Source organism: Pinus tabuliformis, chromosome 8 (genome assembly GCF_031772625.1).
Source record: "Pinus tabuliformis cultivar Carrire ecotype Pingquan chromosome 8, CPIR1, whole genome shotgun sequence".
Taxonomy (NCBI): Eukaryota; Viridiplantae; Streptophyta; class Pinopsida; order Pinales; family Pinaceae; genus Pinus; species Pinus tabuliformis.
In genome coordinates, this window is record NC_142294.1 from 1,341,649,566 (window position 1) to 1,341,666,204 (window position 16,639).

Genomic DNA, 16,639 nt, shown 5'->3' on the forward strand with positions numbered 1-16,639 from the left:
CCAACAGCCAAGAGCAAGAACCAAGAGCCAGAGCTTCAAGAGCTAGGGGATTAAATGGTGTTTGAACCCATTGTTTTTGTGTAAAACAACAGGAGTTGGGCCAAGAGCTTGTAAAAAAGACTAATATCATAATCCCAGAGAGCCTAGTTGAATTAACTAGAGCTCACGGAGATGTAGCCCAAGGGTTGTGGGTGAACTCCAAATTAAATCGTTGTTTATGTGCGATTGTTTGTTGTTGCCTTATTCACTGTTATATGCACTTATATATATGTTTAAGCACATTCACATATTAGCTAAAACAACAGATTTTTAAAGCATATAATAAGTTTAAAACAAGCATAAGCATACACTATATTGTCAAGCATTTTTAATTCCGCATTGGTTAATCATTAAAGACCTGGGAATATTCAAGCTTTGGAAGTGGGAGAGGTTCTTGTAAGTTAGACAAGAAGCCTAAGAGCCCCATTTTCAGATCATTTTGGATGAGATTATTCAGGAAGTGGGGGTGCATAATGTTGTGTAGGTCATTATAGATAATGCCTTAGACCATGTTCTTGCTGGAAAGATGCTTGAGTCCAAATATAAGACTATATTTTGGACTCCATGTGCTGCACATTGCACAGACCTCATGCTTGAGGACCTAGGCAAAGTGGAGTGGGTAAAAAACAATGTAGAGCATGCTATGTGCATTACAAAATACATCTACAACCACTCGTGGGTATTGCACCTAATTAGGAAAAACACTGGGGGAAAAGAGCTTGTTAGGCCTGCAATTATGAGATTTGCAACTCACTTCATCACATTGCAATGTCTCAATTCTCAACAAAAAAAACCTGCAGAAAATGTTTTCTTCTGATGATTACACTGACTCTCGGTGGGCTCGTAGACAAGATCGCAAAGACACCAAAAATAAAGTTTTTGACAATTATTTTTGGAAATGGTCTATAGAGCTTGTGAGAATTACTGAGCCCCTTGTTAAGGTGCTAAGGATGGTGGATGGGGAATAATTGGCCATGGGCTACATTTATGAGGCTATGGATCAGGAAAAGGAGCAGATACAGGGAACTTACAAGGATAGGTTAGCTAAATATGGCCGCATATGGGAGATCATTGATAACAAATGGAACAATCAATTCCATCGTCCTATACATGTAGCTGGGTATTTTTTGAACCCAAAGTATCATTATACAACTCGGGTAGGAGATCTACAAGTTGGGGAGGTCAAAGATGGATTGATTGATTGCTTGGAGCGCATGGTCCCTATCCATGCAGACTAGTTGGAAATACATAAACAACATACTCTTTTCTCTATGGAATAGGTACATTTGGCAAAAACTTGTCAAAGATGGCAAGATATGTGGATAAACCAGGTAAGCAATTCCAATTTGTTTTTCTTTTCAAGTTAAATTGTTTACAAATGTACAATTCAAATTATCTATAAATACTTGTAATTTGTAAATAAGTAATGAAATGAACTAAGTTACTAATTAATGTTTTTTTCTTTGCAATACATTGGTGGGAATCATTTGGCGACCAATGCCTTCAATTGCAAAAGTTTTCAATTAGAGTCCTCAGCCAAACCTGTAGTGCTTCAGGTTGTGAGCGCAATTGGTCTATTTTTGAGCTCATACACACGAAGAAGAGAAATCGTTTGGAACAAAAATGGTTAAATGATGTTGTCTTCGTGCAATACAACCTTCGACTACGGCGGAACCAAATGATGAACAAAACACCTGATCTAGATCCCATTGTGTTGGATGATATTGATCCAACATCAGAATGGGTGGAGGAGACTGAAGATCCTGTGTTTGATGTTGATTTTGATACTGATATGGCATTAAGGGGGGGAAGAAGCAAATTTGGTAGCGCCATCAGGACTAGGATTAGTAGCCGCATCAAGCAAAGGCGAACAACCAATGGAAGACACTAGTCATGCAACTCGACCAACTCGTGCTTCCATTAGGTCCACTTCTATTGTTATTGGTGGTAGTGTTACTACTAAGGTTGTAGATGACGTTTAGGCATCCTCCGACTCTGAAGTTTGAACTAGATGATGTCTATGTAGCTCCTGATGATGATCCCGTGTCTAGTAGTGGTGATGAATTCGATGATTGATCATGTGTAGACTTGTAGTCTTGTAGTAGGATAATGGCGTCATAGCTTGTAGCATTGTTTTTGGACATTTTAGGCCATTTAGAGCCTCATTGCTTATGTATTTTGTCGATGATATGTATTGCACTCGGTGCCATTTTGATATATTCACTTTTACATGGTATATAGATGAGGAAACTTTGCATATTTTGTCTCTATTGGCTTGGAATCATGGTTTTAAATCTTAAGAAAAGTTTTTTTTCATTGAAAACTAATTATTTAATATATTTTTTTAAAAACTGGTTCATTGAGACCTGACCAGTCCTGGTTTGACCAGTTCTGATTTGAAACCCAATTTATTAGGTGGACTGGTCCGGTCACAGGTTTTGGTTTTTAAAACTATGGGGTAGAGTTCACGCTAGGATTTTTCCCATGCACTAAGGTCCCAACCATCTTTTGCATTTTACAATTTTCTTTCATTTTGGCCTTGTATGTTTTATCCTTTTAACTTTCTTTTATTTGTATCAACTTGTAGGCCATGTTTTTGAGTCCTAACTCAAGGATGCGGGTGAAGGCTGCCAATCCCATTGACCAATGACTATCAACCCGAAGAATGGAGATGGATAACAAGGAGAGAAAGAGAGTGGTATGTATGGATAATCTTGGACACTCTACTTCAATCAATTCTTCCCCACTAGTGCCTTTTCTAAATTCTAAGGCCTCAAAGTAGGTCCCACTGGACTAGAGTGAAAGACTAACCTCCCAGGCGAAATGAGGGAACAAGAATACAATCGAGATCGATTAATCATTCAGTTTTCCTAGGGATTCATATTAGTATGCTCATAACATTAAAATAAAGAATTTGATTGCAAAATGGGTAAAGTACCTGTCGAGAGATGACCCACCTTCCTTCAAGAAGAAATGCCAAATGGGAGAGAGATTTGACTGAAGCAATAGGTGTGCGATCTAGGCATAATGTTATGTGCTAATCATAAGGTTGCTGGCTCGTTGGCTATCCAAAGAGGAGAAAAATTTCCTCCTAGGGGTTATCCACATTTTGGTGGATAACAGGAGGAATAGTAGCTTTTATGCCAAGCCTTAGGCCAAAAGCTCCAAAGTCTAATTAGAATATGGAGTCAATAGATGAGGAAATTAATCTAAGCTTTGAGATATACTCATCAAAAGGATTGAAGCATAAAAATCAAATTTCAAGGACCCAACTTTACCCCAACAACAATGCCAAAATGTTGCTGCAAAATCTAGCACCTTTGTGCAAAGGCTCATTAAGCTATCCATGGGAGAGTTACCACAGTCACCTCAACAACTAATTCCCTCTTTTTTGTGGTTGAATACAATCCCCACGAGGGAGGCTTCCCCAAAAGATCTTATGGATTAAGTAACTCAAGTAGACAACTAAATGGCCCCTAAGGATTCTACAACAAGATTCACCCAAGGATGAGTATGCAATGATTAGGGTTTTGGGTGATTTAAGGTGCAATTTCAAGAGAGCGAGTTCAAAAGTCCCTATGGCTTAGTGTGACAAATAAAGACTCATGTAGGTTTCCAAACACATGCAGTCTAGAAATTACATTTTGATTGTATAAATTAGGGTTTCAATCAACAATATACAACATGTAAATGCTTTATAAGAACGATAAGAAAACAACCCTAAACTCTATGATAAACAAGCGTAAATTAGGGTTTATTAATGAGTAAACAAGAGAATAAATTACAACAATTTTCAATTGTTAGAAACACATAACAACAATAGAAGCCTTAGACATAAACCCTATTTAAGGCCAAAAAATGCATGTAAAATGATATTTTCACTTTTTCAAATGAACTCATGCACGGTATAACCCTAGGAAAATAAGTTCCAAGGCAAATAATGCTAAAAAGTGATATTTTTTTTAACCTAGTGCTAATTACCTAAGAAAATGTAAAATATAAAATTTCAAGGTTTTATTTTACTTGTTTATGGGATTGGCATAAGAGATGAGATTGGCATCTTTCCTAGTGAAGGGCTAATGGAGTCTAGGGCTAAAAATCTAAGGAAGATTGACAAAAGCGGTTTCAAGGAGAATGATGAAGAAAAACTAGTGTTTATCACACCCTTAAACCCTAGTATCCTTCTATTTTCTTTGGAGATTCCAAGGGAGGAAGCTAAAACTATGTCCCTGAAGAAAAACTTGAGGAAAATCTTGTTGGAGATTCTAGAGCCATAAAACATCAAGAAAACATTGGTCAAAATTTCATTAAATCCCAATTCTTCAATAGGTACAAGATGGAAGAAGATAACTTACAATAAATTGGCACATATCATCAAAGAATCACCAATAATCATCCAAGAGAGAGAACCATTGACGATCATCCTTCATGAGAAATTCACCCAACTAGAGCTACATAGCACACAAGGGAGAAGAGCCATGTGCTAGTATGATTTGATCTCCAAGTGTGACAATGATCCAAAGGAATTTGACCTCCCTCTATTTATATGAGGAAAAACAAGTTGAATTTTGTTAATTTAGCCTAAGAATCCCTACAATATTATTAAAAGGTGATTACATGTTGGATAGGTCACAAATCACCATCAAAGAAATGTAAATCAATGATAAAGCATTAAAAAGGTGAGCCTCCATTAGTCCACATGGGTGAGCCGAAATCTCTCCAAGGATGATGTCATGCTTCATCAGGTAGGCAAAAAGTTCTCTCTAAAGTGTTGGTGAAGCATCATACGATCCCTCAAGGGCTGGTAGCTATACTTGGGAGAAAAGGTCTAACACATACTTAGATAATAAAGTGACATCAACATCATAGATGTAAGAACCATAAAACTATCGAAGTGGACCATATTTAATGAGAAAGGACATTGTTACCACACAATCTAGCAGGGTCCTATGGAAGGGAAACATAAAGGACAACTACTAGACTAGGTGACAACAATGGGACAATGACCCATTGTCACCTCAGTCAAGGTCCCCTTCTCTTTACGGACTTTCACCGATGGGAGGAGTCACGGTACAAAAGGAATCACTTGGAATGAATAGGTCAATGATTTAGATGTGAAGTGATTCCACTAAGCCCATTCAAGGAGAGACACAATAATGGTTCAATGCTTCAAGGAAGTTAAAGGCTCTCCAAGAAAGACCTAAGAAGAGGTCAAGACCTAAGGTTTGAGATATGGAATGGTAACATATAACTAAGGTCAAGACTCCAAAAGATGAGATAGGACCTCTCAAGAAGCCTTATGTGATGATTTGATACTTTAAAATTCTCTTTGCTCCTCTTGAGAGACCTAAGAAGGACTTACGTTGGACCTAGCGTTTAATGAATAAGCGTGGGAAGTAATGGTTCCAAGGTATTCATTAGGTCAACACAAGGGAGGAGAAAGGGTCTCTTATAATTTATTCCACCAAATACAAAGCTCATACAACCCTCAAGAAAGCCACCTATCCAAGGAAATACAAGCAAGGTTTCCCTTCTAGGGCACACCTAGGGCACAAGGATTTATGGATAAATCACTGTAAGGAATCAACTTGTTAAAATTTGCAACTAGGGCCAAATTTCACCTTGGGACAACTCATATGATGGAGATGATTATTGCATTCGATTTCTCTTTTCGAGAGGTCCAAGATTGATATAAAGATCATCTCATTCGGACAAGCAGAAGTGTGATTTTGAATTTATTCTCTCACATGTACAAATTGTTCAAGTTGACCTCAGCTTAATGTAGGCTCAAGAAGCCCAATAGATGTGTGTCCTCAGCCACAACAAAGTGTATAAATAGAAGAGACCTCACACCTCATTTGGACATCATTCCTCTCTCTCTTCATTAGATTGGTTTGTACAACTTGAGCATCTTCTCTCTCTCACACGTGTGGCTAGGAGGATTATTTTCTAGGCTAAAACAGAATCGAAAATTTCAGACTATTGACCAATGTTGACCATTGCTAATTTGACCGAATTTGACTGCATTTTTGAAGGCAAAATTTCACTCTCTTGAGGCCAAATTAATTGGCACAAAAATCGAGGTGTTTGGGGCCGTTTGACCTGCGTTGACCACAGGGTTGTTTGACCACAGGATTGATTGTTGTTGACCAAGTTTGACCAAAATTGTTGGGACTATTTTGGGTTGAATTTGACCCTTGCTGGAGGTCGAATTGGATTGCTTTTGACCAAGCTTCAAAGGAGGTGTTTTGCTATTGATTTGACCAGTGTTGACTTTCTAGTTAGCACTGAAGTTTGACTGCAAAATTTGACAGGGCTGATTTGACTTTGTATTGGGCTAGTCTATTTGACTTTTGTACTCTCTCTCTTTGCTGAACTATTGAATAATAATAAGAAGATTTGATTAAAGGGTTTTCCCCACATTTGGGTTTTTCCTTGGAATCTGCCATGTCTAGTGTCCTCTTGTCTTGGCTTGTCTTCTACATTTTTTTCTATGTTCTATCTGTATTTACTTTCAATGTGATTAATGGTTGATGTGATTGCTATTGGAAATAATTGGAAATTATTATTGGGCTGCTAAGGAACATTGAAGTAAATTGTGCGAAGCATAGAACATACCATTGTTATCTAAAATTAACATGGTATCAGAGCTCAGGTGAAGTCAAAGCCCAAGGAAGAGTGAGAAAGCAGTCACTTAGGGAAGCTGTTGAATAAGAATTTGGAGCTAGCCTCAATGACGACTACATCTTACTTCAAATCTCAGGACAAGATTAACGACAAATCTAACTATCATGCATGGAAGATGTCTCTAGATTTGACTTTGGAAGAGAATGATGCTATGGACTATGCCAAAGGAAGAGTGGTGGAGCCTCCTTCAAATGCACCCACTACTGCAAAACAAAGTATAAAAAAGGTGAGGTCAAAGCTAAGAAAATTATTGTTGATTCTATTCGCAAGCCTTTGGTTGCCTATATTTTTGATTTGGAAACATCTAAGGAGATGTATAACAAGCTGGTTGGTATGTTCAAAGTAAATAATGTAAGTAAAGTTCTCTTTCTCAAGAACATGTTGAAAGACATCAAGATGGATAGAAGAGTCCATTCAATCCTACTTCATGAATATTGCCGAAATCAAGAATGATCTCCTATCTATTGGAGAAGTTGTTGGTGACAGGGAGCTCACTCTTATTGCACTTGGAGGCCTTACAAGAGAATGGGATGTGTTTAACATTAACATCCTCAACAATGACAGGATTCCAGGATTTGATGAATTGTTAGCTAGATGCACTTAAGAAGAAATAAGGGTGATGGAAAGAGATAAGCCCTCAAATGGAAATAATCCCACTACTTTCTCCACTCATGCTAAAAGGAAGAACAATGTTGGTCCAAGAAGACAAGGTCAATGGTTTAAACCGCGATTCAAAGAAGGAAGAAAAGGAAGATGCTTTAATTGCCACAAGTTTGACCACTTTGCTAGAGAATGTTCTCATAAGAAGGGTACTCCAAGGGATGATGACAACAACAACCACACCAACTACAAAGGCAATGGCAATCAAAGGAACAACAAGTTCAACAACAAAGGAAAAAGGAATGTTCCTGCTGCTCGATATGGAAATGGCTGTCCTCCCATGAAGTCGAGAAACTCTAGGTATGAAGAAACTAATGTTGTAGATAAGCAAAAGTAATTCTATCTTATTTTTGCTCGCACCGCTGCCTCTCCTCCAGATATATTGGATCATTGATTGATTGATAGTGGTGCCTCAAGGCACTTCACTGGGTACAAGGAGGCCATCTCAAACTTTGTTGAAAAGAAGATAAATTTGGAGATTATACTTGGGGACAATGGCACCTACCTCGTGGGATTGGTACCGTCACTCTTCACTTAAATCAGGGTCAAGCCCTTTATCAACAAGAAGTATTGTATGTAGTATGTACCTAATTTGAAAAAGAACCTGGTCTCTATTTCTGTAATGGAAGATAAAGGTTTCAAAGTGACATTCATTGATGGGAAGGTTCGTGTTTGGCAAAGGAACCCGAAAGATGCATTTACACTTGGATTTAGGGTTGAAGGTCTCTCTCAGGTTGGAGGAAGTCCTTTGGGAGCAATGACTTGCGATACTTCTCTTCAATTAGAATTATGGCATCGAAGATTTGCTCACCTTCATTAAAAAACCTTAACTGATGTAAGGAAGATGGTCTTAGGCATGCCCGAATTCAACATAGATCATGAAGGAGTTTGTTAGGGTTTTGTGCAGCTGGAAAACATACAAGGGACCATTCTCCTCAAGTGAAAGTCAAACTACCGATATTCTTCAATTGATCCATTTTGATCTATCAGGTATGTTGCATGTAACATCTTTAGGAGGATACTTGTACTACGCAATTTTTGTGGATGACTTCTCTAGCAAAACATGGATCTATTTCTTGAAAACGAAGGATGAAGTGTTCAAATGGTTCCACTCTTTCAAATCCTTGGTCGAGAATCAAATAGGGAAGAAGATCAAAATATTGAGCACTGATAATGGAATTGAATATGAGTCAAATGAATTCAATGACTATTGTAGACAAGTTGGCATTAAGAGGGAGATCACTACTGCATATACTCCTGAGAAAAATGGTGTTGTTGAAAGGAAGAATCGAAATATCATAGAAGCCACTTGTGCCATGCTTCATGACCAAGGTTTACCAAAGTTCTTATGGGGAGACGCTGCCAACACCGTTGTGTATTTTCAATATAGATGCCCGCATCAAGCATTGAACTTCAAGACACCTGAAGAAGTTTTCAGCGGTAAGAACCCTGATGTTTCTCATTTTAGAATTTTTGGTTGTCTCGTATATTTTCATGTGCCCAAGGAGAAAAGAAACAAGCTAGATGCATCTGGGAAGAAAAGAACTTTTGTGGGCTACAATGAAACTTTGAAGGCATATAGAATTTATGTGCCTGGTCAAAGAGAAGTGGAAATTAGTCATGATGTCACTTTCGATGAAGATTCTGCCTTTGGGAAAGTTCAAGATCTTCCTATCCCTAGGAAGGACAATGATGAAGATGCAGGAAAGTTGGATGAATCTTTGAAAGATGATCTGATGCCTGATGTTGAAGGTCCGATGGATCCCATTGATGCACCTCCTAGTGAGCCCTCTACTTCAAGAAAAAGACCTTTGTGGCTCAAAGATACTCTTGAAGATGCTGAGAGAGATGTTGCACCAAGGGGGACATTTCGTGAAAGCAAAAATCCAAACAGCTACCAAAGGTACTTAGCTTCTATGAGTACCATAGTTCAATCTAAGCCATGTACATTCGAAGAAGCCGTGAAGCACCAAGTTTGGAAGGATGCGATGAATGAGGAATATGAATCGATCATGAAGAATGACGTCTGGTATGTGGTTCCTAGACCCAAAGACAAGTCAGTGGTCACTTCAAAATGGCACTACAAAATCAAATATGGTGTTGATGGGAGTGTTGAAAAGTTCAAGGCCAGGTTCGTTGCTCGAGGCTTCTCTCAAAAGGAAGTAGACTATGATGAGATATTTGCACCAGTTGCCCAATATACCACTATCTATTCAATCATAACCCTTGCTGCCTCTCAAAGACGAAGCCTACACCAAATGGATGTCAAAACTGCTTTCTTGTCAGAACTTCTCCAAACGCCCGCTAATCTTCTTCGATAAGGGTTTCCTGCACAGCTCACTTCAACCATCAGTAAAGAGGGCAAAAATGCTGCTAGATCTCAAAAAGTAATGGAGATACCTGCCATTACTTCAGAAACCCTAACAACACTCAAACCCTAGCAAGTGAACAAGATACCTGTGCTCACAATACACTACAATAAGCTATTATTAATGGCTGAAAATAAAATATGCAGAAACTAAATTAGCTCACAGCACTTCCAGAGAGTAACACCAGCAAGATTTGGACCCCAAAGTCTTCTTTTATTAACCAGAAACAGATTTACAAGAGAGCTTCTTCAGTACCAGACTCACAGATCCTATGATCTGAAATGACCCCTAGCACCCTATTTAAAGGAAATGATCCCAACGGCTAGTTCGAGTGATCCATGTCGAAATGATCTCGACCGTCGATGGAGATCAAGACATCTCTTAATCTCATCCGTCGAATTATTAAAAAATAATATTTTGCATGCATTCACTTAAAATATTATTATTTTATTATTTAGGGTTTTTGCCTTATTTTATAATTTTTTATTATTTTTTATTTATTTCATTTTTTAATTTTTTTAATTTTTTTAATTTTTATTTATTTTATTATTTTTATTTATTTTTTTAATTTTTTAATTCATTTTAAAATGGATCCTCGAACTTAGCCTTTGGAAAAATCTCCTAGGACCTAGGACTTAGGACTCATGAGGGGATTTAAAACATTTTCTAACCCTCAAGACACATTACATCATGACTTTTACAATTTACATCTTAAGGGGACAAACCCACTTAACATAGACCCTCATAAACCACCCAGTTCTGCGACACAACTATAATCTAGCAGATTAACACACTAGGATTCTCCTAAAGTTCTAATGACAAAATCCATCCCGGCTTTGGGGTCAGGCTGAAGGAAAACTCTGCCGATCATGGATCGGTGAGACGAAAAACCTTCCGGGACGTAGATTACCACTAGAAAGTTAGGTCCACCTAGGCAATTTACATACACGACTCATATCTGCTAGGATTATTTACAATTCATACATGCAGACTGGGTTTACAATTAAATCGATAAAGCTGCTGATGACTGCAGGATGGCACAGACACGTCGATCAGGTGCTACCCCTTTTTGCCAAGAAAAGGGGGTGTACTGCATGGGTAGTTGACCGGTAGTGGTCAACACTCCCTAATTGAGAGGGAGTGTTAAAATTGGCAACTAGGGCCAAATTCCACCTTGGGACAACTCATATGATGGAGATGATTATTGCATTGGATTCCTCTTTTCGAGATGTCCAAGATTGATATAAATACGCAGAAATGTGATTTTGAATTTATTCTCTCACATGTGCAAATTGTTTAGGTTGGCCTCTGCTTAATGTAGGCTCAAGAAGCCCAATGATGTGTCTCCTCACCCACAACAAAATGCATAAATAGAAGAGATCTCACACCTCATTTGGACATCATTCTTCTCTCTCTTCATCAGATTGGTTTGTACAACTTGGGCATCTTCTCTCTCTCTCTCTCACGTGCGACTAGGAGGATTGTTTTTCTAAGCTAAAACATAACCTGAAATTTCAGACTGTTGACCAGAGTTGACCATTGCCGATTTTATTGTGTTTTTGGAGGCAAAATTTCGCTCTCTTGAGGCCTATTAAATGGCATGAAAATTGAGGTGTTTGGGGCTATTTGACCTACATTGACCGTAGGGTTGTTTGACCTACGTTGACCACAGGGTTGTTTGACCATAGGGCTGACTGTTGTTGACCGAGTTTGACCATAATTGTTGGGATTGTTTTGGGTTGACTTTGACCCTTGTTGGAGACTGAATTGGACTACCTTTGATCGAGCTTCAAAGGAGGTGTTTTGACGCTGCTTTGCCCAACATTGACTTTCTGGTTAGGGCTGAAGTTTGACTGCAATTGACTGTAGAATTTGACAGGGATGATTTGACTTTCTATTGGGTTGGTCTATTTGACTTTTGTACTCTCTCTCTCTCTCTGTTGAACTATTGAATAATAATAAGAAGATTTGATCAGAGGGTTTTCGCTACATCGGGGTTTTTCCCTGGGATCCGCCACATCTGGTGTCCTCTTGTCTTGGCTTGTCTTCTGCATTTGTTTTTATGTTTTATTGGCATTTATTGTCAATGTGATTAATGGTTGATGTGATTGCTACTAGAAATAATTGGAAATTGTTATTGGGTTGCTAAGGAACATTGAAATAAATTGTGCTTAGCATAGAGCATACCATTGTTCTTTAAAATTGACAAAATTGGAGATCCTCTTGACAAGACCTCAAAGAAGAGTTTTGTATGGAAGGAATCCAAAAATTCCTCCTCTATAAGATTTCGCTTGATGCCCTAGCTAGCTATCCTAGGAAAGAGGGGCCAAAAATTTAGAGAGAAAAGACGAAGAGAAGAAGGATTGATCACCAAACTTCTTGGACTAGTGCCTAGTCCCTTGGGCTATGGAGTCTAAGATTCAATTCAAAATTAGCCAAAATCGCCCTTAAGGAGGCTAAAGATTGATGCCCTAGCAACCAACTTTTAACATTACCCACCCAAGATGTATGGAGTTTCATTGAAGAAAAATGAAATCTCATCCACTAGGAACATTAATCAATTGTCATGCAATGAGTAATATATGCAATTACCTACAAAATAGCTTTTCAAAATGATATTCAACAAATTAGGGCACAAAAGCATTAACTAATTGCAACAATTCCATACATTAGACATTATTCCAAGAAAAATATTCAAAAAGCACTTACAAAATGGCAATATGATATATCCATCCATAAATCATGAAGTAGCTCCAAAGAAGATCGAAATTTTAGCTCCTAATATCAAAATGCATCAAAGAGTCTCCACTAGCATCCAAGAGAAAAAGTGCGAAGTCTTTGCCAAGACAAGCATCTAGGTGATGATGATGAGTTCTCACAAATGAGACTCTTTTCTATTTATATGAGTTTCTCCTAATCAAATTAGCCTAATGAGCCCCCAAAATTATGAATTAATGTGCAAGAGCAAGCCTTGGTCAGAAGCCGATCAAGTAGCTATCACAAGTTATGAAAAATCCATCCATAATTAAGCCAAATTGATGACATTATGATGAAGAAGGGCTGTTGGAGGGCCTCCTTGAGTCTTCTAAGTGCCATGATGAGAGAAAGGGATCCAATAAAGATGAATTAGGGGATGACCCCTAATTTTCCATGTAAGTCATCATGTGGAGTCCCAAAGTGGGTTTGGGGCACATCTACTGGTCTCATGGGTCTCCAAATGAAAGAATAGCTTGTACAATGCTCCAAATGAGGGCTCTGATGATGGTGTCTGCCGTCCCATGTCTCAAGGGTGAGACAAATCTCCTGTGGCCCTTGGATCAGCTTCCCTATTGAAATTTGATACTAAGCTGACTGGGTCACACTGGCCCAAGTGCATCATCTCGCAACTAATGTGGGGCAATTAACAAACTGCTGAAGGTGCTAAAGTGCCCATGGAAAGAAATGATGCTCAAACACATGATGGAGTCCCATGGCTCTTGATGCATCCCCTACAAATGTCAATATGATCCTTTGTCAAATGTCAACACATCCCCTACAGATGTCAATATAGAATTCTGCATTGTTACTCAAAATTGACACTTTGATGTTATTATTGAAACCACACTACAAGAGAGAGGATCTGTCTCGTCACTAGAGAAATCTATTCCACACCACTCTATAAAAGAGAGAATTATAAAAGAAAGAAGTGTGTCATTAGTAGAGCGATTCTACTAAGTTGCAGGTTGATTGGGAACTCATGCGGAACAATTTGGTATGGAAGCTTCATGACTTAAGATGACACTATTTGATTGAAGAGCCTGTATCTTTAGAGGAATCCCTTTGACAGGAAAACCTTATAATTTAAGGTTCCTTGATTTTACAGTGGTTGGAGATGAGAAGTAGACCTTCCACTCATTTACAGCTGTAACTTTGGGTGTGTCCTTTATTATATTAGTGTCTTTTTCTATTGCACTAAGTTGGAGATGCCTCAGGCACTGCCTTGCCGTATGCGTTCTTATGGTTTTCAGTCCATTGAACCATTTTGGATAGTTTTAGGTCAATAATATATTTCCCTTATTTCTTTCCTTATATACAAGAAAGATATTGACATGCCTATTGTCCTTCCTACAATTCTTGTCCTTCCTACAATTCTTTTCCTCGATGATTACAGCTGGAATGAATATTTTCTAACGGACTTCATAATTGGTCGTTGAGTTTATCCAGAGTACTTTAACTTTAGTTGTGGTTCCTTTGTATTTTCTCAGGCTGATCCATTGGGTGGAGGGCGAATAGAGCATCATCCTGAACAGAAAGTTGTGCATATCTATGGTATTTCACAAGCATATGGCCAGGCAAACCATGCAGTGACAGCTGTTCTTCTCCATCAGTGGCTCCCCTTCCACGAGATTTCGGTTTCATGGGACGGGTATTGATTCAGATACAAAAATCTGAATCAAGCACAGGCACTATGTATTCAATTTGTCTATGTGAATATTGGCTCTTACAAAATTCAAAACATTTGGAAACAATCTAGCCCCTTCTTTTCTATGGAAAATGTACCATTGGCAGCATGATATATGATCATTGATAAGCAATCAAGAAATCTTATTTGGTCATATAATGAGGTCAATGTATCTTTCAGATATTCAAGTCTTGGTTATCTGGTGCAGTATATTATTGAATTTCACACATCTGTCAACCATCCAAAACCTCGATATTATTCTTTCACTGAGACAGTTCTTTAAATGAGAGCAGCCTGAAATTTATAATAAGGTGCAAGAGTTTTACTGTAAAATATAGATATTCATTATGCACATTGTTTATTGTTATTCTTTTTACTGTTTGTTGGTTATAACAGCTATCATCTTGTGTTGTAGTTGCCAAGGCGTTTAATATTTCCTTTGGCGTGATACATAAATATTCTCATTGTACAGAACATGAATATTATTCGAAGTAGATTCATCATTTTATTATTCACATAAAATGTGACCTTCGAACTTTGGTTATGGTTGATTGCTGAAATCTTGCGTGTATATAAAGTTTACAGGTTATGGAATGCAAAATATAGACTATATGGCAAGGAAACTGACTTATTACCATCTCAATGCAAGGAAATTACAAAGTGTCTTTGTACTATCTCGTGAATGTCTCAGCATCCTTTTCGCTTGCAAGCCAAGCATCCCTCCTGGGATAAATAATTTGCAGATCACTCAAGATAAAACTGTTTGACAAATGTACACCTGAGTCGATCATGTTATTGTTGAAATAGCTCTAGTGATGTCCCTTCCTACTAATGGTAAGTCTTTATCCTGCTTACTAGTGCAACACTATTGCTGTTAATTTATGTTGTTCATCTAAATGTTTCGTAAATATTACTGTGTTCATGCTCCCATGCGATTTTTCAGAGAGAGGCACACTAATTCACCAGAAATTTATCTCATCTACGAAATTAATGCATCCACTCGCTTTATAGGTCTACCAGACAGTTATCCCACTAGGAATAAAGGAACAGACCATACTATCCACGAAACTTCAAAACTTTTTAGTATTTTTTAAAATCATATATCAACTTCCCCGGGTTAAATAGCACACAATTTCTCTCCAGTGGTTTGAAACCTTTTGTTCAATTCCCATTGAGTGAGAACATGCCCACAAGGAACATTCCAAAATTCTCATGATATATATAGTTTATGATATTCAATTTTAGGTATCCAAATATACTACAAAATAAGATTCCTTCACCCTCTTGCATGCTGACACATGGATTCATTTAGTTTATGATAATCAATTTTAAGTATCCAATTATACTACAAAATAAGATTCCTTCCCCCTCTTGCATGCCGACACATGGATTCATTGGACCCGCCCATGTGCCCTATGTTGGATGCATGTCTTACATGTTTTGCACATGTAATGTTTCTGTCCCAACATGTATTACACGTGTTTGAGTGAACACATTTTCAGGTGAGAAAAATTTAGGATATTAAACAATAGGAGTTGTTTAAGACCAGTTGGTTATAAAATACTTTGGTCATGTGTGTTTTTGTACTTGTTACCTCTCATATAGTAGGCCTTTACCTTAGCAAATTGAGTTTCAAAATTTTTGGTCTTGGAACCAAAATGTTGGCATTTTGATGGATATTAGTTTATTGATGATCACATTTTAGTTGGAGACCTGCGTTTTGCATATGTGGAATGCTTGGTTCTTTGGTGGGGTTTTGCTTAACATAATACGTGATATCACACAAATCTACACCCTTAGTGCAAAGCCCGCACAAGGCACTGAGCTTTAGTGTAACTCAAAAGAATTGCCGCTATCACTTAGACAACTATTCCTTTTTGAAGGTTGGGATAAACCCTAACACTTGGGAGATTTCCCTAGCAGCAATTAGTCTCCATAAGTGAAGACAAAACAATTCTAAGGTTGCCTATGTTATTACTCAATTAAAACCAACTTTGAATGATGATATATTTGGGATTGAGTTGATTATTTAAGATTAATTCCAGATTTGAGTTAAGAGTTCAATTGATCAAGCTTGGTTATTTTATGATGTGAACCTATTTGTATTAACACTTACAAATTCCAGATTTAAAAGCTAATCGAGGCTTCTATAAAACTTGTCTAAAAGTGAATTGAATTGAACTATAAATAAATAAATTATGGTAGTAAGCTTCAACCCTTCAAAATAATATGAAATTATGGTTTTTTCAAGACTGAAACAAGAAATATTTCTAAAAAGAAAGTAGCTTACTAAACTGAAAATTAATTGCATAGAACAACCACTAGAATGTGTTGATTCAATCTTATCTAACATAGAAATCTGGGCTAGCAAGATCACAGCAAGATAGATATTCCAAAAGACTGATTTCCAACATAAAATAGTGAAAATCCACCAAAATGTTTA

General features: G+C 37.7%; 1 protein-coding gene across 9 annotated transcripts in view; it reads left to right on the forward strand.

The window, feature by feature from the left end:
• The window catches only part of LOC149240432 (nudix hydrolase 19, chloroplastic-like), a 391,868-nt gene extending 377,296 nt beyond the window's left edge, over positions 1-14,572 (forward strand). For 8 of the 9 annotated variants that reach the window (XM_089373710.1, XM_089373698.1, XM_089373701.1 and 5 more), the window contains one exon: positions 14,000-14,572. In XM_089373710.1, coding sequence (XP_089229836.1) covers positions 14,000-14,167 — 168 coding nt within the window. In that variant the 3' untranslated portion in view covers positions 14,168-14,572. The remainder of the gene's footprint in view (positions 1-13,999) is intronic. The other variant, XR_016246532.1, reaches the window with a different exon arrangement.
• The last annotated feature ends 2,067 nt before the right edge of the window (positions 14,573-16,639 follow it).